The sequence below is a fragment of the Procambarus clarkii genome, chromosome 54, assembly GCF_040958095.1.
Source record: "Procambarus clarkii isolate CNS0578487 chromosome 54, FALCON_Pclarkii_2.0, whole genome shotgun sequence".
NCBI classification, from domain to species: domain Eukaryota; kingdom Metazoa; phylum Arthropoda; class Malacostraca; order Decapoda; family Cambaridae; genus Procambarus; species Procambarus clarkii.
This window is the reverse complement of record NC_091203.1, coordinates 2,854,862-2,871,925: the sequence shown is the minus strand read 5'-3', so window position 1 is coordinate 2,871,925 and position 17,064 is coordinate 2,854,862. Positions and strand designations below refer to the sequence as shown.

At 44.1% G+C, this 17,064-nt stretch overlaps 1 protein-coding gene across 1 annotated transcript in view; it reads left to right on the top strand.

Annotated features, from left to right (window-relative positions):
- Positions 1-4,734: 4,734 nt before the first annotated feature.
- LOC138352581 (nicotinamide phosphoribosyltransferase-like) overlaps positions 4,735-17,064 on the top strand; it is a 151,361-nt gene continuing 139,031 nt past the window's right edge. Inside the window, exon 1 of the mRNA XM_069305071.1 lies at positions 4,735-4,796. Within this exon, the coding sequence (XP_069161172.1) occupies positions 4,746-4,796 (51 nt within the window). The 5' untranslated portion in view covers positions 4,735-4,745. The remainder of the gene's footprint in view (positions 4,797-17,064) is intronic.

The following is a 17,064-nucleotide window of genomic DNA, read 5'->3' as shown; positions in this document are numbered from 1 at the left end:
TGATAATTCGCGAGCAGTTTTTAGAAGCACGCGAATCGTCTCTGTGCATCAAGCTCAAAGAGCAGGAAGTTGTGTCAAATCTGTCTATGGCCAAGCAAGCTGATCTGTGGGCTGGGGCCAGGAGACAGGTGAAAAGGGTGAAGCTGCACGAGAAGCATCATGCTACAGGTACTGGCGAGGGAGCTAAGCCTAAGACTGGCGTGTCAGGGGAGCAGGGAAACTCCTCCAACAAACACGTGTACAAGTGTTACACCTGTGGTAAGCCAGGTCATCGTGCAGCTGATTGCAAGGCAAAACCGACTAGGTTACATAGCAGGTGTGAGCTCAAGTGGTAAGAAACATCCCAACATTGGAAAGGATCCACTAGCTTGGACCCTTAAGGTGGTGGACGGAAATGTTAATGGAAAATCCGCGAAAATCTTCCGTGACAAAGGCGCCACTACCCACATGGTAAGAAAAAGCGTTGTAAAGCCAGGATCTGAGACAGGTAGATACATCTATGTCAAATTTCCAAAAGGCTATGCTAAAGAGATGGCGGAGGTGTATGTGTGGGTCGACACACCTTACATCAAAGGAAAAATTCGTGCCGTTCAACAGGAACGTGCTGTATATGGACTTTTATTGGGGAATGTCCCGGGAGTCTCTGATTGCCCAAGTCCACCCTCAAAGAAAACGGGGGAGAGTGCGGAAGCTGACACAGCTGGGTGCAGCCGCCCTTAGTCAGCTGGTGCCACGGGTGACACGCCCGGGGGTGACGTCACAGGGAGTGACCACACCCTCACCCAGCTGAAGAATAAGGGAGAGAAAGCAAGCTGTGAAGAAATGGAGAGAGAATCAAAACCCCTGGTTGAAGCAACAGCAACTCCATTAACAGGTAACTCGCTCGTGGCACTTGTCACCACGAGGTCAGAGAGCAACAAGCTGACTCGCCCAGAAAAACCTTGGAAATTACGAGACCTTCAGGGAGTGTCTGCGAAGGTGAAAAAAATAAAAGAACACAAGTTCAATGTAGGGGACAAGGTACTTTTGTTACTTCCCACCAGCAGGAAGGAAGTTACTTCTCTTGCTGCAGTGGAAGGGCCCATTCACGGTAGTGGAGTGCTCGCACTCGTTAAACTACGTGCTCGACGTCGATGGTGCCAGGAAGAATTACCACGTCAACATGCTCAAACATTATGAAGACCCACCTGTCGATGAATACACAAAGCCGAAGAAGCATGTAAGACATAAGAACAAGAGAGGACCACGGGGCCCGACATCGACCGGGCCCCGTGGTCCTCTCCTGTAGTAGCCTGGTGGTCCTGTAGCCACCAGGCAGCCCTGTAGTGTGAGTGTAGCCACCAGGCAGCCCTGTAGTGTGAGTGTAGCCATCAGACAGCCATGTAGTGTGAGTGTAGGCACCAGGCAGCCCTGTAATGTGAATGTATCCACAGGCAGCCATGTAGTGTGATTGTAACAACCAGGCAGCCATGTAGTGTGATTGTAGCCGCCAGTCAGCCATGTAGTGTGAGTGTACCCACTAGGCAGCCATGTAATGTGAGTGTAATCACCAAGCAGCCATGTAGTGTGAGTGTAGCCACCAGGCAGCCTTGTAGTGTTAGTGTAGCCACCAGGCAACCATGTAGTGTGAATGTAGCCGCCAGTCAGCCATGTAGTGTGAGTGTAGCCACTAGGCAGCCCTATCGTGTTAGTAGAGCCACTAGGCAGCCATGTACTTTGAGTGTAACCAGCAGGCAGCAATATAGTGTGGGTGTAGCCACTGGGGAGCCATGTAACGTGCGTGTAACCACCAGGCAGTTATGTGGTGTGAATGTAACCATCAAGGAGCCATGTAGTGTTAGTGTAGCCACCAGGCAACCATGTAGTGTGAATGTAGCCACCAGGAAGCCATGTAGTGTGCGTGTAGCAACGAGGCAGCCATGTAGTGTGAGTGCAGGAAATAGGCAGCCACGTAGTGTGCGTGTAGAAACCAGGCAGCCCTTTAGCAGGAGTGTGTCCACCAAGCAGCTATGTAGTGTGCGTGTAACCACCAAGCAGCCACGTAGTGTGAGTGTAACCACCAAGCAGCCACGTAGTGTGAGTGTAACCACCAAGCAGCCACGTAGTGTGAGTGTATCCTCCAGATAGCCAAGTAGTGTGAGTGTAGCTACAAGGCAGCCCTGTAGTGTGCGTGTAGCCACCAGGCAGCCACGTAGTATGAGTGTAGCCACCAGTCAGCTCTGAAGTGTGAGTGTAGCCACCAGGCAGCCCTGTAGTGTGAGGGTAGGCACCAGACAGCCCTGAAGTGTGCGAGTGTAGCCACCAGGAAGCCCTGTAGTGTGAGTGCAGCCACCAGGAAGCCCTGTAGTGTGACTGTAGCGATCGGGCAGCCTTTTAGTGTGAGTGTAGCCACTAGGCAGCCATGTAGTGCGAGTGTAGGCTCCAGGCAGCCCTGTAATGTTAGTGTAGCTACTAGGCAGCCATGTAGTGTGAATGTAGAAACGAGGCAGCCATGTAGTGTGATTGTAGCCTCCAGTCAGCCATGTAGTGTGAGTGTAGTTACCGGGCAGCAATGTAGTGTGAATGTAACCACTTGGCAGCTCAGTAGTGTGAGTGTAGCCACCAAGCAGCAATGTATTGTGACGGTAACCACCAAGCAGCTATGTAGTGTGAGTGTAGCCACCAGGCAGCTATGTAGTGTGCGTGTAACCACCAAGCAGCTATGTAGTGTGAGTGTAGCCACCAGGCAGCCATGTAGTGTGAGTGTAGCCACCAGGCAGCTATGTAGTGTGAGTGTAGCCACCAGGCAGCTATGTAGTGTGCGTGTAACCACCAAGCAGCTATGTAGTGTGAGTGTAGCCACCAGGCAGCTATGTAGTGTGAGTGTAGCCACCAGGCAGCTATGTAGTGTGCGTGTAACCACCAAGCAGCTATGTAGTGTGAGTGTAGCCACCAGGCAGCCATGTAGTGTGAGTGTAGCCACCAGGCAGCTATGTAGTGTGAGTGTAGCCACCAGGCAGCTATGTAGTGTGCGTGTAACCACCAAGCAGCTATGTAGTGTGAGTGTAGCCACCAGGCAGCTATGTAGTGTGAGTGTAGCCACCAGGCAGCTATGTAGTGTGCGTGTAACCACCAAGCAGCTATGTAGTGTGAGTGTAGCCACCAGGCAGCCATGTAACGTGAGTGTAGCTTTTATGCAGCCCTGTAGTGAGATTTTAGCCATCAGGGAAATCTGTAGTTTGAGTTTTGTAACCAGGAAACAATGTAGTGTGAGTGTAGCAACCATACAGTCATGTAGTATGAGTAAGGACACAAGGCAGCCATGTAGTGTGAGTGATAGCTACCTGGTAGCCCTTTAGTGTGATTGTAGCCACCAGTCAGCCATGTAGTGTGAGTATAGAAACCAGGCAGCCCTGTAATGTGCGTGTAGGTACCAGGCAGTCTTGTGGTGTGAATTTAGCCACCAGGAAAGCCTGTAGTGTGAATGTAGCCACGAGGCTGCACTATACACCTGTTGTACACCTGTTATACACCTCTGACTAATGTTCTTTGTATGCATATATTTTATGAAAACAGTATTATTAATATTATTATTTGTATGATACTTCTGAGAAAATCGGTAGGAAAGATGAGGAGGATTCGAACCTGCACACTGGGTAAGCCTAAGCACACACCTTATACGCCTAAGACCAATTTACCACGACATGCTAAAAACAATACAACCTTTGAGTTTTGTATTGAAACACTTTGAGATTTGTATGTCGATGTTAAACTCACGATGTTAAACAACAGAGGTTTATTGCTTTTGCCTTCAGCCGGTCGTTTTAAGGGAGCCGGGATCACAAGCCCAGCGGACAGCACGCTGGGCTTGTGATCCTGTGGTCCAGGGTTCGATCCCGGGCGCCGGCGAGAAACAATGGGCAGAGTTTCTTTCACCCTATGCCCCTGTTACCTAGCAGTAAAATAGGTACCTGGGTGTTAGTCAGCTGTCACGGGCTGCTTCCTGGGGGTGGAGGCCTGGTCGAGGATCGGGCCGCGGGGACACTAAAGCCCCGAAATCATCTCAAGATAACCCTTATGTTCTTTTACTGAAATACTGCGGACCCAGATGAACCAGGTTGTGATTCATACGTCAGGCTGCGAGCAGCCGCGTCCAACAGCCTAAAGTATGAATCACCAGTCCAGCAACGAGGAGGCCTGGTCGAGGACCGGACCGCATTGACGTTGAGCCTCGAAATCATCACAAGGTAACCGCAATGCAACCCTTTCCATTGTGTGTAATGTCATGCATAAAGACTGGTAAATGTCATTAACTAACCATTAATGATGTCATCTTAATTAACTCCGTCAGATGAGATGAGGCCAACTATCCATTTTGTATAAATTCTAGTTTGTGTTGCAGAAAAATATGCGTGCTCAGGAGCGTTCACCTCTTCCCATGAGTTGTGGTTGGGGGAACTGGGGCCCTTGAAACTATATGAAAACCCTCCACCTCCCGAAGTTGCCAGGAGTTGAAGGGAACAAAATAAAAAAAAATTGCCAGTGCAGGCGATTGATCACATGCCCGTGTAGGACTAACTATCCTGTGTGATGGGGTCACATATATTCATCATAAACTATGTAACACAAATGCCATCAACTATGACAGGGAAATGTAATAGCAAACCAAAAACTCTCGCTAAAACATGACAGCAGCATTTGGCAGTGTGGAGGCCACACATCGGTGCTGAGTTGGTCATTCAGTACACTGGGAGCCACGGAGGAGGATGGCTGCGGGACCTGTTGATAATGTTATCCTTCTGGCTGACTGTTATAAGGTATGTGGAGACCTCTAACACAAAATGTTGACTTTAATTTTTGTATTAACTAAGGATATTGATCATATCTGCAAAACAGTTGGGTTCGTTCTCGACTCACAATCGGCATTCCTGGGTTCGAATCCCGCGGGGGACAGAAAAGTTTACTTTTTACCTAATGCTTTTGATCACCTCGCAGTAAAAGGTACCCCGGAGTTAGGCAGTTGATGTGGGGTTCCATTCTAGGGAAGGTCAGTAGTCAGTTAATCAATCGACTTTTATAGGTAAAGTGTGAGCGGGAAGTGGGGAGAGATGTAAGAGTAGTCTGGAGAAAAAGCTTCATCGTAGAGAGAGGAGAGCAAGGGCTTAACCTTGAAGCAGCAGGGCCAGGTTGTTTTAACGGATCTGTAGCAGAACCACTCGCACCACACAAAGATCCAGGGAAGGGGGCCAGGTGGGCCAAGCTCCAGAGAAGGGGCCATGAAGGTCAAGCTTCAGGGTAGTGGGGCCAGGAAGGCAAAGCTCCAGGGAAGTGCGGCCAGGAGGGCCAAGCTCCAGGTGAAGGGGGGCCAAGAGGGCCAAGCAGCAGCCAGGATTCCTTGCCTAATGTTCCACTACTGCTACACAATCTCGTATGGAGAGCAATATAGTCATATGAAGGCCCGATTGGCCTAATAGGACGAGTTCTCCTAAAATTATATATTTTTCTAAAAAAAAATCTTATTATAAATATAAATATTGTTTTTATATAAAGGATAAAGCTATCCATTATATTATAATGGATAACTGTAATATATATAGGATTTTTTTTAATAGGAGTTAAAACTAACGTATAAATATGACCAAACCTATCTTAACCTAACCTAACCTATCATACGTAACCTAACCTAACCTATCAAACCTAACCTAACCTAATCTATCCTAACCTAACCGATCAAACCTAACCTATCAAACCTAACCTATCAAACCTAACCTAACCTATCAATCCTAGCCTAACCTATCAAAGCTAACCTAACCTCTCCAAACCTAACCAATCCTATCCTATCCTATTCTAACCTAACCTAACATAACTAAGTCTGTAAAAACAACATCACGCTTTTAATTGCTATTATTACATTATGTTCTTAACATAATGTAATAATAGCAATTAAAAAACCTTAGAAATATGGTTTTTAAATAACGAAAATCACTGCCTTGTAGGGAAATCGGGTCTTGCCTATTATCCCAAGTAGCGTTCTGGCAACTACGTACGACATACTTTATATATGTAAAACTGAAAGGGTAAGATTAATGATTCTCACACGAATCTTCTCAATATTTCTTACGTTTTTCTTCACTGTCTAGGGAAGTTGAAAAATTAACTCTCCAAAGTTACTTTTTATACTTTATTATAGTCTGGCGCTATGGAGATGCGGTATGCAAGGTACACTTTACATTTTCAAAGACAATTTTACCGTGTTTAACATTGGATTATATACTTTTTGAGTAAAGTGGTGGATGAATGCCATAACAAGGGGGTATTAAGAATATACCAATGACTAAATGGATCAATGGGTATCAATGAATAAATTAATCAATGGGTATTAGTAGGGTCAACAGCTGCTGTGTCTGCGTTTGACTCTGGGTCTTGAAGTGGATGGAAAGTAATTATGTGTTTATAACGTAGTTATAACGTATCGTAGGTGTATCACCACAGATACCACCACCAAACGAGTTGTTGCTAATTATGACTAAAACTTAAAGTTACTTAAAACTACTTAATGCTGGCACCACCTTCGTCTTTGCTGAACATAAGTACTTTAAAGTGACCGGCGACGAAGGATACCAGTCACGGGAGAGTAAAATGAGCGAGTTAAGGATACTACAGGGGGGGGGGGGGAACACAGTCGACTTCTACTATTCACTGGCAACTCTCTGTGAATGAATAACAGGTACGAATGGATAAACCAGATGGACTGTTTAGTAATATATATTTTTTTAGTTAAGATCAATAAAAAATCCTAATCTATCTTCCCAATCAAGGCAATAGAATGATCAACACTTGTGATGCTGATATACTTGTCCCTTTATGGACAAAGGAAACTCCTTTCATCAGTCAGCAAGGGACATGCATCTACAAATAGACGGAGTAGCAATGGGCTTCCCCTTAGGCCGGCCACATACGTGCAGTTTTAACTGACAGTTATAACTGTTCAGTTAAAACTGCACGTGTATGGGTATCTCAGTTGCTCATTTCGTCAGTTCAACAGAACTGTACAGTTAAACTGCGACAAATGCAGTGTTCCATATTTTTAACTGAAAGGAGTGTGAGAACTGAGCGTGTGTGGGGGATTCGTAACTGTACAGTTCTCAACTTCTCATTTCTACAGGTGGTAGCGGTGCAGTTTGAGATGGCACGTAAACAAAACCAAGTGATTGTTGAATTCATTGAACTCTATCGATGTGAACCTTGCCTGTGGCAAGTTAAAAGTTACTGCTTACGCTTCTTAGTTTTCTTTTTTTATTTGCTTGTAGCATTACAAAGAATACACCAAGAGCGGCAAGATCGTACTCCTCGGAATCCATGGTAAAACTGAGGGATTGAACTGTGTGTGTGTGTGTGCATTTCATTTTTAACTGACGTCAGTTTGAACTGTGACAGTTATAACTGAACAGTCATAACTGTCAGTTAAAACTGCACGTGTGTGGCCGGCCTTAGGAGTGTTATTTGCTAATTTTCATATGGGAACCATCGAAGACAGTCTTCAGTAGCAGACAAAAACCAATTGTATACTGCCGTTATGTAGATGACATTTTCGTCATAGTAAAAGACTTAAACGAACTAATTGATCTAAAAAGCCATCTGGAGAGAGAGTCAGTACTCCGATTTACACATGAAAATAGTGAAAAAACAGTCTGCCATTCTTGGAGGTACTAATAACAAAAACAGGAACCTCTTTAAGCACCAGCGTATATACTAAGCCTACCAACATAAGATTATGCCTAAACGGTAAAAGTGAGTGCCCCAAAGATACAAAGCCAGTGTTCTCAATGCTTATATTCGTCGAGTGCATGCCCACTGCTCCGAATGGAGCAACGTGAGTAGAGAGTTTGAAAGATTAACTCAGGTACAATGAACATTGGTGAACAATGGATATAGCAACACGGAAATGAACGCTGCTGTAAGAAGACACCTGGACCGATGGTACAATCCTGAACCTAGAACAGAAACCACAACACCTCTAATAAAATTATATTACAAATCAACTATGCTCAGTGAATATAAAAAAGAAGTTCATACGAGAAGAAGTCCTTATCAAAAACAGCCCGAAGCCGACGGAGAACCCTTTCCAGCAGCCAAATGTTGAACACATGTAAACCTACCCCCCATATAGTCTGTATATAAAAACCTGCTCAGATGTGAATGGAACGTTGTGTGAAAATTTCAAAGCAATCGGTGAAGAACTTTCAGAGATTAGCGATTTTAAACAAACGATCATATACATTTTTATTTATATACTAGCTATACCCGGCCATGCATTGGTGAGCCACAGCAACCTTCCCGTGTCTCCCAGTCCTCCCCCGTCCCTCATCCCCCTCAAGCATTCCTCACTCCTCCGTCCTCTCGACCTCCCAACCATTCCCCACTCCCCCGTCCCCTCTTCTTCCCAACCATTTATCACTCCTGTGAGATTTTTTTCTACGCCTACCTCCCTTAGGAGGTGGACTACAAGTTTAAAGGCTGCTCACGGCAGTTAAGCATGAGTCCAATAGAAAAAGGAAAAGCGGGAGCAAACCGCCAGGCCTCCACCACTAGGGGTGAAAACCTGTCCACAATAGGCCGCTGGCTCCTCCTAGTTAAACAGGACGTTAAAACTAATAAAGGGTAACCGACGGGTTCTCACAATCAAATATTTATATTTGATGTGGCGCTATGAATTGTAATTCGAATTCCCAAGAACAGCCGTCATATCAAGATCACATCAACATTTAATCGTAATATGCAGAAACATGTGTGGAATAATATGGTTGAAGGGTTGACATCAAAGACCGTTTTCTATAACATAACAATTTATTAATAACAAGAGACTAACTACTACATTACCGAGTTTACGTTACGTTAATGTCCATTCAGTGGCACGATAACAAACAGCTAAATAGCAACCCTTGCTGTGCGGCTGCATACTGAACTAACCTGAACACAGGTGTGCCCACTGATGACGCAATATTGCAAATCAAAGAAAAATATCACAGACTAAGTTACTCCACAGCGAATGGTTACGTTATTGTCCATCCAGTGGCAATTGCAACACAGCTATTCAACAGCCCCTCGAGAAATGACAGCAGGCTCCATCCTGCTGACACTTCGGGCTGACAAGTGGACTAACTGAACAATGATGCCCACTGAAGACGCAAGCATGCAATCAATAGTGTCACGGTTTCCCTGACAGCTTACTCTAATCACAAGCTTAAGGGTCCTCCCGCCCCCCAGGAGAGACCCACGTTACTAGGCGGGTAGTCCAACAGTGACTCCCCCTATCACAACCCAGTGTGAACACTCTTTGCAACTCCCTACAAGAAGTTGCACTGTAAACAGTAAACAAAGACAGGCAAGGCGGGATTCTGGGACACAGCTCCACAAATCCCTAGATTACTCTATTCTCGTCACCAGACGACAACCAAAAGAAATTGCCTTAATCAATACATTGATTATGTGATTAATTACGTTAATTGACTGATCGCAGCAGTCAGCAACAAAGTACTACGGTAATCACAAACAATTGTCTCTCATAGACAACAAGATGATGATACTCTACGTTAATCATTAACACTTGTCTCTCTTGTTAACAATAACTCAAACTTATATTACATCACACTTGACTCGTTGCAAGTATTCAGTGAGTAATTCTTAATTAAGGTCAAACGGACCACTAATTACATCCCAATTGAGTTACGTTAACTAAGCCTACCCTAACTTGGTAGCTTCTCAACAGTCTGTGTCAAAAAATTACTAGTGAGTGTTAATTACCCTAATTAACTCCGAGCAATTAATTAACTGTCACCAGGACCGATAATTAATCATCCATAAATACGTCTCACTCCGCACTGCCTAAGCAGGTCTCATCAAACACTGTGAATTCACGGGAAAGGAGTTAATTACCCCTAATTTAACATGAGTGCAATTAATCCACTGTCCTCAGACAGGATATGATTAATACAACGATTTATGCTAGCTCCATGACCTCGCTTTACCGAGTCATCTGAGCCCTCCAGACGTTAATTACTCCCCTAATTAACATGAGCCACTAATTGCTATACCCCCGAAAGGTAATTAGTCCCGAGCAAATACCGTTAACACAAATACTGACAGATCCTCTCCCACTACGTGAATTCATGATGAGAAGGCTAATTATATAATTAGCTAGAGTGGTCAATTAGTTGTCACACGGACAATTAATTGCTCCCGAGACGTATCTCTCTCAAGCTCAACGCTGTTTTCTGTCATAACAGCCCTCACTCACTCAACAATAAGTGTGCAACCCTTATCCAGTTAATTCCCCAATTATTAACTCACTGAATCCTTAAGTCCTCAACACAACTTAAAGAAACAAAGTAACCCCAGTGTTACATAGGTCACACTACAATGGCATGCAACAGCACAAATGCACTGCCCACATACAGTTGCGGCTACTGCAACTCGTTAATTACTGTGCCCACACAATAATGACACACTGTTGTGCAACAACAAGAGTATACCAATATTACTGCCCCCCTTATCTTGCAACCGTTGCAAAGGACTACTGTGAACACACACTTACCTCAGCAAGGCAATTAACCAATCAACTGCCTGCTCTCATTAAGTACTGTGAATTTCTCCTGAATAATCCGAGAGGTCCCTTAAACCATCAACACAGCTCCCAGGGCAGCAATATCGTATAAACTGATAACAACACTGCACAAACCTGCAACATAATGATGCCGTCAGCATACCCCACATGCTAATGACATCATTAGGCAATCAGTCAGCAATCACATCTACTGACTCACCACACAACACAGTACATAAAACATGCAAATGAACATATAGAAATGGCATTCACATAATCAATGAAAATTATATCATCAGGTAAATGTAACTAACTACACAGACCTCAGGGTACCCACTGCAGGGTACCAGGGTACCCACTACCAGGGTATCCCTGCAACATAATGATTATAATTATTCATGCTGGTACTCCATCGCACTAATCCAGTCTGACCGATTATATAGAATCGACAACTGGATCATTTATATGGTAAATCTCTACACTGACCGGTTACATACTTGTGTCTGTCTACACACTTAAATATATATATATATATATATATATATATATATATATATATATATATATATATATATATATATATATATATATATATATATATATATATATATATATATATATACATATATATATATATATATATATATATATATATATATATATATATATATATATATATATATATATATATATATATATATTATTAAATATGACCGAAAAAGTAAGATTAATAATTCTAACACGAATTTTCTCAATCTTTCGTACATTTCTTTTCACTGTTGGAGGTAAATCAAAAATCAATTCTCCAAAATTCATTTTTCTTTCTAGTCTGACGCGACACGAGTGCGTTTCGTAAAACTTATTACATTTTCAAAGACTTTAGTTTACAAATACACAACTGAATAGAACTTACGCATCTCCGATTTTATATCTACATTTGAGTGAGGTGGATGGGGTGAGGTGGCATTAATAGGTATTAATTTCATCAACACAAGACAGAACAAGAGGTGGTATTAATAGAGTATTAATTTCATCAACACAAGACAGAACACGAAACAATGGGTATTGAATAGAAGTGTTTGTAGAAAGCTTATTGGTCCATATTTCTTGATGCTTCTATATTGGAGCGGAGTCTTGAGGTGGGTAGAATATAGTTGTGCATTAATTGGCTGTTGATTGCTGGTGTTGACTTCTTGATGTGTAGTGCCTCGCAAACGTCAAGCCGCCTGCTATCGCTGTATCTATCGATGATTTCTGTGTTGTTTACTAGGATTTCTCTGGCGATGGTTTGGTTGTGGGAAGAGATTATATGTTCCTTAATGGAGCCCTGTTGCTTATGCATCGTTAAACGCCTAGAAAGAGATGTTGTTGTCTTGCCTATATACTGGGTTTTTTGGAGCTTACAGTCCCCAAGAGGGCATTTGAAGGCATAGACGACGTTAGTCTCTTATAAAGCGTTCTGTTTTGTGTCTGGAGAGTTTCTCATGAGTAGGCTGGCCGTTTTTCTGGTTTTATAGTAAATCGTCAGTTGTATCCTCTGATTTTTGTCTGTAGGGATAACGTTTCTATTAACAATATCTTTCAGGACACTTTCCTTAGTTTTATGAGCTGTGGAAAAGAAGTTCCTGTAAAATAGTCCTTTCTTTTAGTTTAATAGTAGTTTCTTTTCCACAGCTCATAAAACGGAGGAAAGTGTCCTGAAAGATATTGTTAATAGAAACGTTATCCCTACAGACAAAAATCAGAGGATACAACTGACGATTTACTATAAAACCAGAAAAACGGCCAGCCTACTCATGAGAAACTCTCCAGACACAAAACAGAACGCTTTAAAAGAGACTAACGTCGTCTATGCCTTCAAATGCCCTCTTGGGGACTGTAAGCTCCAAAAAAACCAGTATATAGGCAAGACAACAACATCTCTTTCTAGGAGATGTTGTTGTTAGGAGATGTTCTAGGAGATGTATATCATTGCTTCGATATCGGGCGGCATTGTTTTATCTGGACCCAGTGAGGTGTTGACTGGTGAGTGGGGAGGGGGAGAATATAGTAAGTATATAAAAACAATGTATTTGAATGGAAGTTTGTGTTAAAATTTCAAAGCAATCAGTGAAAAACTTTCAAAGATTACAGCTCGATGAAAACACTTCCTGCCCCTGTAGGGAAAACTAATACCAGTCATTGGTCACCATCAACACAGATGCATTTTGTGAGAAAACGTTAAATGCTTCTTTTGTTAGAAAAAGTTAAAATAATGACTCCACCTGTTCCCCTACCATCTTAAGACCCACGACTCTCACGCTCCCCCCTCAACACTTCCTGCCCCGTGTATGGGGGACTAATAGCAGTCATTGATCACCCATCAACACAGATGCGTTGGCTGAGAAAAGTTTAACCTTCCTTTGTTTACATTTACTGTCACACAAACCCACCTGCTCCCTCACTTTCCACTCTTTCTCCCAGGGCTTCCCCGTCCATGCTCCCCTCTTAGGCAGGGCTCCCCCCTCCCTGCTCCCCTCTCACGCAGGTTCCCCCCTCCCTCCACAACATATCAGGGCCATGTAGGGGAGAACCTCAATATATCCCTCCCAACATATCCGTGCCATAACCCACATACTCGTATCTATCTACACACAGGATTAACTCTACGGTGCTTACCCATACATATTCATCTACTTTTCTTCTCCTCTTCATCATTCCTCTCCTCTTCTCCTCTTCCTTTACTCTCCCCTACATAACCGCATACCAACCACATAGTCTCCCTCCAACCACCAACATATCTCTCCACCAAAGGGACCCGCGCAGCAGACCTCCACAATGCGCCAGCACGTGCCAAAATACTCGGGGAATACCCACAGACCCTATTGGGACTTTGTACCTGTGCTCACCTGAGCAGGGGGGCTTAATGAGCTCACCTGCTCAGGTGCTGCAGACGGTTCTAGGCGTACTTTACACTACTCACTTTGTTTGCCACTCTCCATAGTGTATAGTAGGTCACTGGAAACGGGAGACCTACCAGAAATATGGAAGACTGCTAATGTAGTACCAATATTTAAAAAGGGTGACAGACAAGAGGCACTGAACTACAGGCCAGTGTGCTTAACTTGTATGCCATGCAAGGTGATGGAGAAGATTGTGAGAAAAAACCTAGTAACACATCTAGAGAGATGAGACTTCGTGACAACCCATCAACATGGGTTCAGGGAGGGTAAATCTTGCCTTTCAGGCTTAAAAGAATTCTACGATCAGGTGACAAAGATTAAGCAATAAAGAGAAGGATCGGCAGACTGCATTTTTTTGGAATGTCGGAAAGCCTTTGACACAGTACCCCATAAAAGGCTGATGCATAAGCTGGAGAAACAGGCAGGAGTAGGGCGCTCCAGTGGATAAAGGAGTACCTAAGCAATAGGCAGCAGAGAGTTACAGCGAGGGGTGAGTCCTCAGATTGGCGTGAAGTCACCAGTGAAGTCCCACAGGGCTCTGTACTCGGACCTATCCTGTTTCTGAAATACATAAATGATCTCCCAGAGGGTATAGACTCATTCCTCTCAATGTTTGCTGACGACGCACAAATTATGAGAAGGATTAAGACAGAGGAGGACAGCTTGAGGCTTCACGAAGACCTGGACAAACTGCAGGAATGGTCGAACAAATGGTCGTTAGAATTTAATCCAAGCAAATGTAATATAATGAAGATAGGGGTAGGAAGCAGGAGACCAGATACAAGGTATCATTTCGGAGATGAAATACTTCAGGAGTCAGAGAGAGAGAAAGACCTGGGGGGTTGATATCACGCCAGACCTGTCCCCTGAAGCTCAAATCAAGAGGATAACATCAGCGGCATATGCCAGGTTGGCTAACATACGAACGGCCTTTAGAAACTTGTGTAAGGAATCTTTCAGAACATTACATACCACATATGTCAGACCAATTCTGGAGTATGCGGCTCCAGCATGGAGTCCATATCTAGTCAATCATAAGACTAAACTGGAAAAGGTTCAAAGGTTTGCCACCAGACTAGTACCCGAGCTGAGAGATATGAGATATGAGGAGAGACTACAGGAATTAAATCTCACTTCGTTGGAAGACAGAAGAGTTAGGGGGGACATGATCACCACATTCAAGATTCTCAAGGGAATCGACAGGGTAGATAAAGACAGTCTATTTAACACAAGGGGAACACGCACTAGTGGACACAGGTGAAAACTGAGTGCCCAAATGAGCCACAGAGATATTAGAAAGAACTTTTTTAGTGTCAGAGTGGTTGACAAATGTAATGCATTAGGAAGTGATGTTGTGGAGGCTGACTCCATACACAGCTTCAAGTGTAGATATGATAGAGCCCAATAGGCTCAGGAACCTGTACACCTGTTGATTGACGGTTGAGAGGCAGGACCAAAGAGCCAGAGCTCAACCCCCGCAAGCACAATTAGGTGAGTACACACACACACACACATATATATATATATATTTATATATATATATATATATATATATATATATATATATATATATATATATATATATATATATATATATATATATATATATATATATATATATATATATATAACTGAAAACTCACACCCCAGAAGTGACTCGAACCCATACTCCCAGGAGCAACGCAACTGGTATGTACAAGACGCCTTAATCCACTTGACCATCACGACCGGACATAATGAGGTGATAGCCGAGGCTATTTGAACCACCCCACCGCCGGCACTCGGATAGTAATCTTGGGCATAGCATTTTACCAAATCACCTCATTCTTTGGGGCACACGTGAGGAACACAAATGCGAACAAGCCTGAATGGTCCCCAGGACAATATGCAACTGAAAACTCACACCCCAGAAGTGACTCGAACCCATACTCCCAGGAGCAACGCAACTGGTATGTACAAGACGCCTTAATCCACTTGACCATCACGACCGGACATAATGAGGTGATAGCCGAGGCTATTTGAACCACCCCACCGCCGGCACTCGGATAGTAATCTTGGGCATAGCATTTTACCAAATCACCTCATTCTTTGGGGCACACGTGAGGAACACAAATGCGAACAAGCCTGAATGGTCCCCAGGACAATATGCAACTGAAAACTCACACCCCAGAAGTGACTCGAACCCATACTCCCAGGAGCAACGCAACTGGTAAGTACAAGACGCCTTAATCCACTTGACCATCACGACCGGACATAATGAGGTGATAGCCGAGGCTGTTTGAACCACCCCACCGCCGGCACTCGGATAGTAATCTTGGGCATAGCATTTTACCAAATCACCTCATTCTTTGGGGCACACGTGAGGAACACAAATGCGAACAAGCCTGAATGGTCCCCAGGACAATATGCAACTGAAAACTCACACCCCAGAAGTGACTCGAACCCATACTCCCAGGAGCAACGCAACTGGTATGTACAAGACGCCTTAATCCACTTGACCATCACGACCGGACATAATGAGGTGATAGCCGAGGCTATTTGAACCACCCCACCGCCGGCACTCGGATAGTAATCTTGGGCATAGCATTTTACCAAATCACCTCATTCTTTGGGGCACACGTGAGGAACACAAATGCGAACAAGCCTGAATGGTCCCCAGGACAATATGCAACTGAAAACTCACACCCCAGAAGTGACTCGAACCCATACTCCCAGGAGCAACGCAACTGGTATGTACAAGACGCCTTAATCCACTTGACCATCACGACCGGACATAATGAGGTGATAGCCGAGGCTATTTGAACCACCCCACCGCCGGCACTCGGATAGTAATCTTGGGCATAGCATTTTACCAAATCACCTCATTCTTTGGGGCACACGTGAGGAACACAAATGCGAACAAGCCTGAATGGTCCCCAGGACAATATGCAACTGAAAACTCACACCCCAGAAGTGACTCGAACCCATACTCCCAGGAGCAACGCAACTGGTATGTACAAGACGCCTTAATCCACTTGACCATCACGACCGGACATAATGAGGTGATAGCCGAGGCTATTTGAACCACCCCACCGCCGGCACTCGGATAGTAATCTTGGGCATAGCATTTTACCAAATCACCTCATTCTTTGGGGCACACGTGAGGAACACAAATGCGAACAAGCCTGAATGGTCCCCAGGACAATATGCAACTGAAAACTCACACCCCAGAAGTGACTCGAACCCATACTCCCAGGAGCAACGCAACTGGTATGTACAAGACGCCTTAATCCACTTGACCATCACGACCGGACATAATGAGGTGATAGCCGAGGCTATTTGAACCACCCCACCGCCGGCACTCGGATAGTAATCTTGGGCATAGCATTTTACCAAATCACCTCATTCTTTGGGGCACACGTGAGGAACACAAATGCGAACAAGCCTGAATGGTCCCCAGGACAATATGCAACTGAAAACTCACACCCCAGAAGTGACTCGAACCCATACTCCCAGGAGCAACGCAACTGGTATGTACAAGACGCCTTAATCCACTTGACC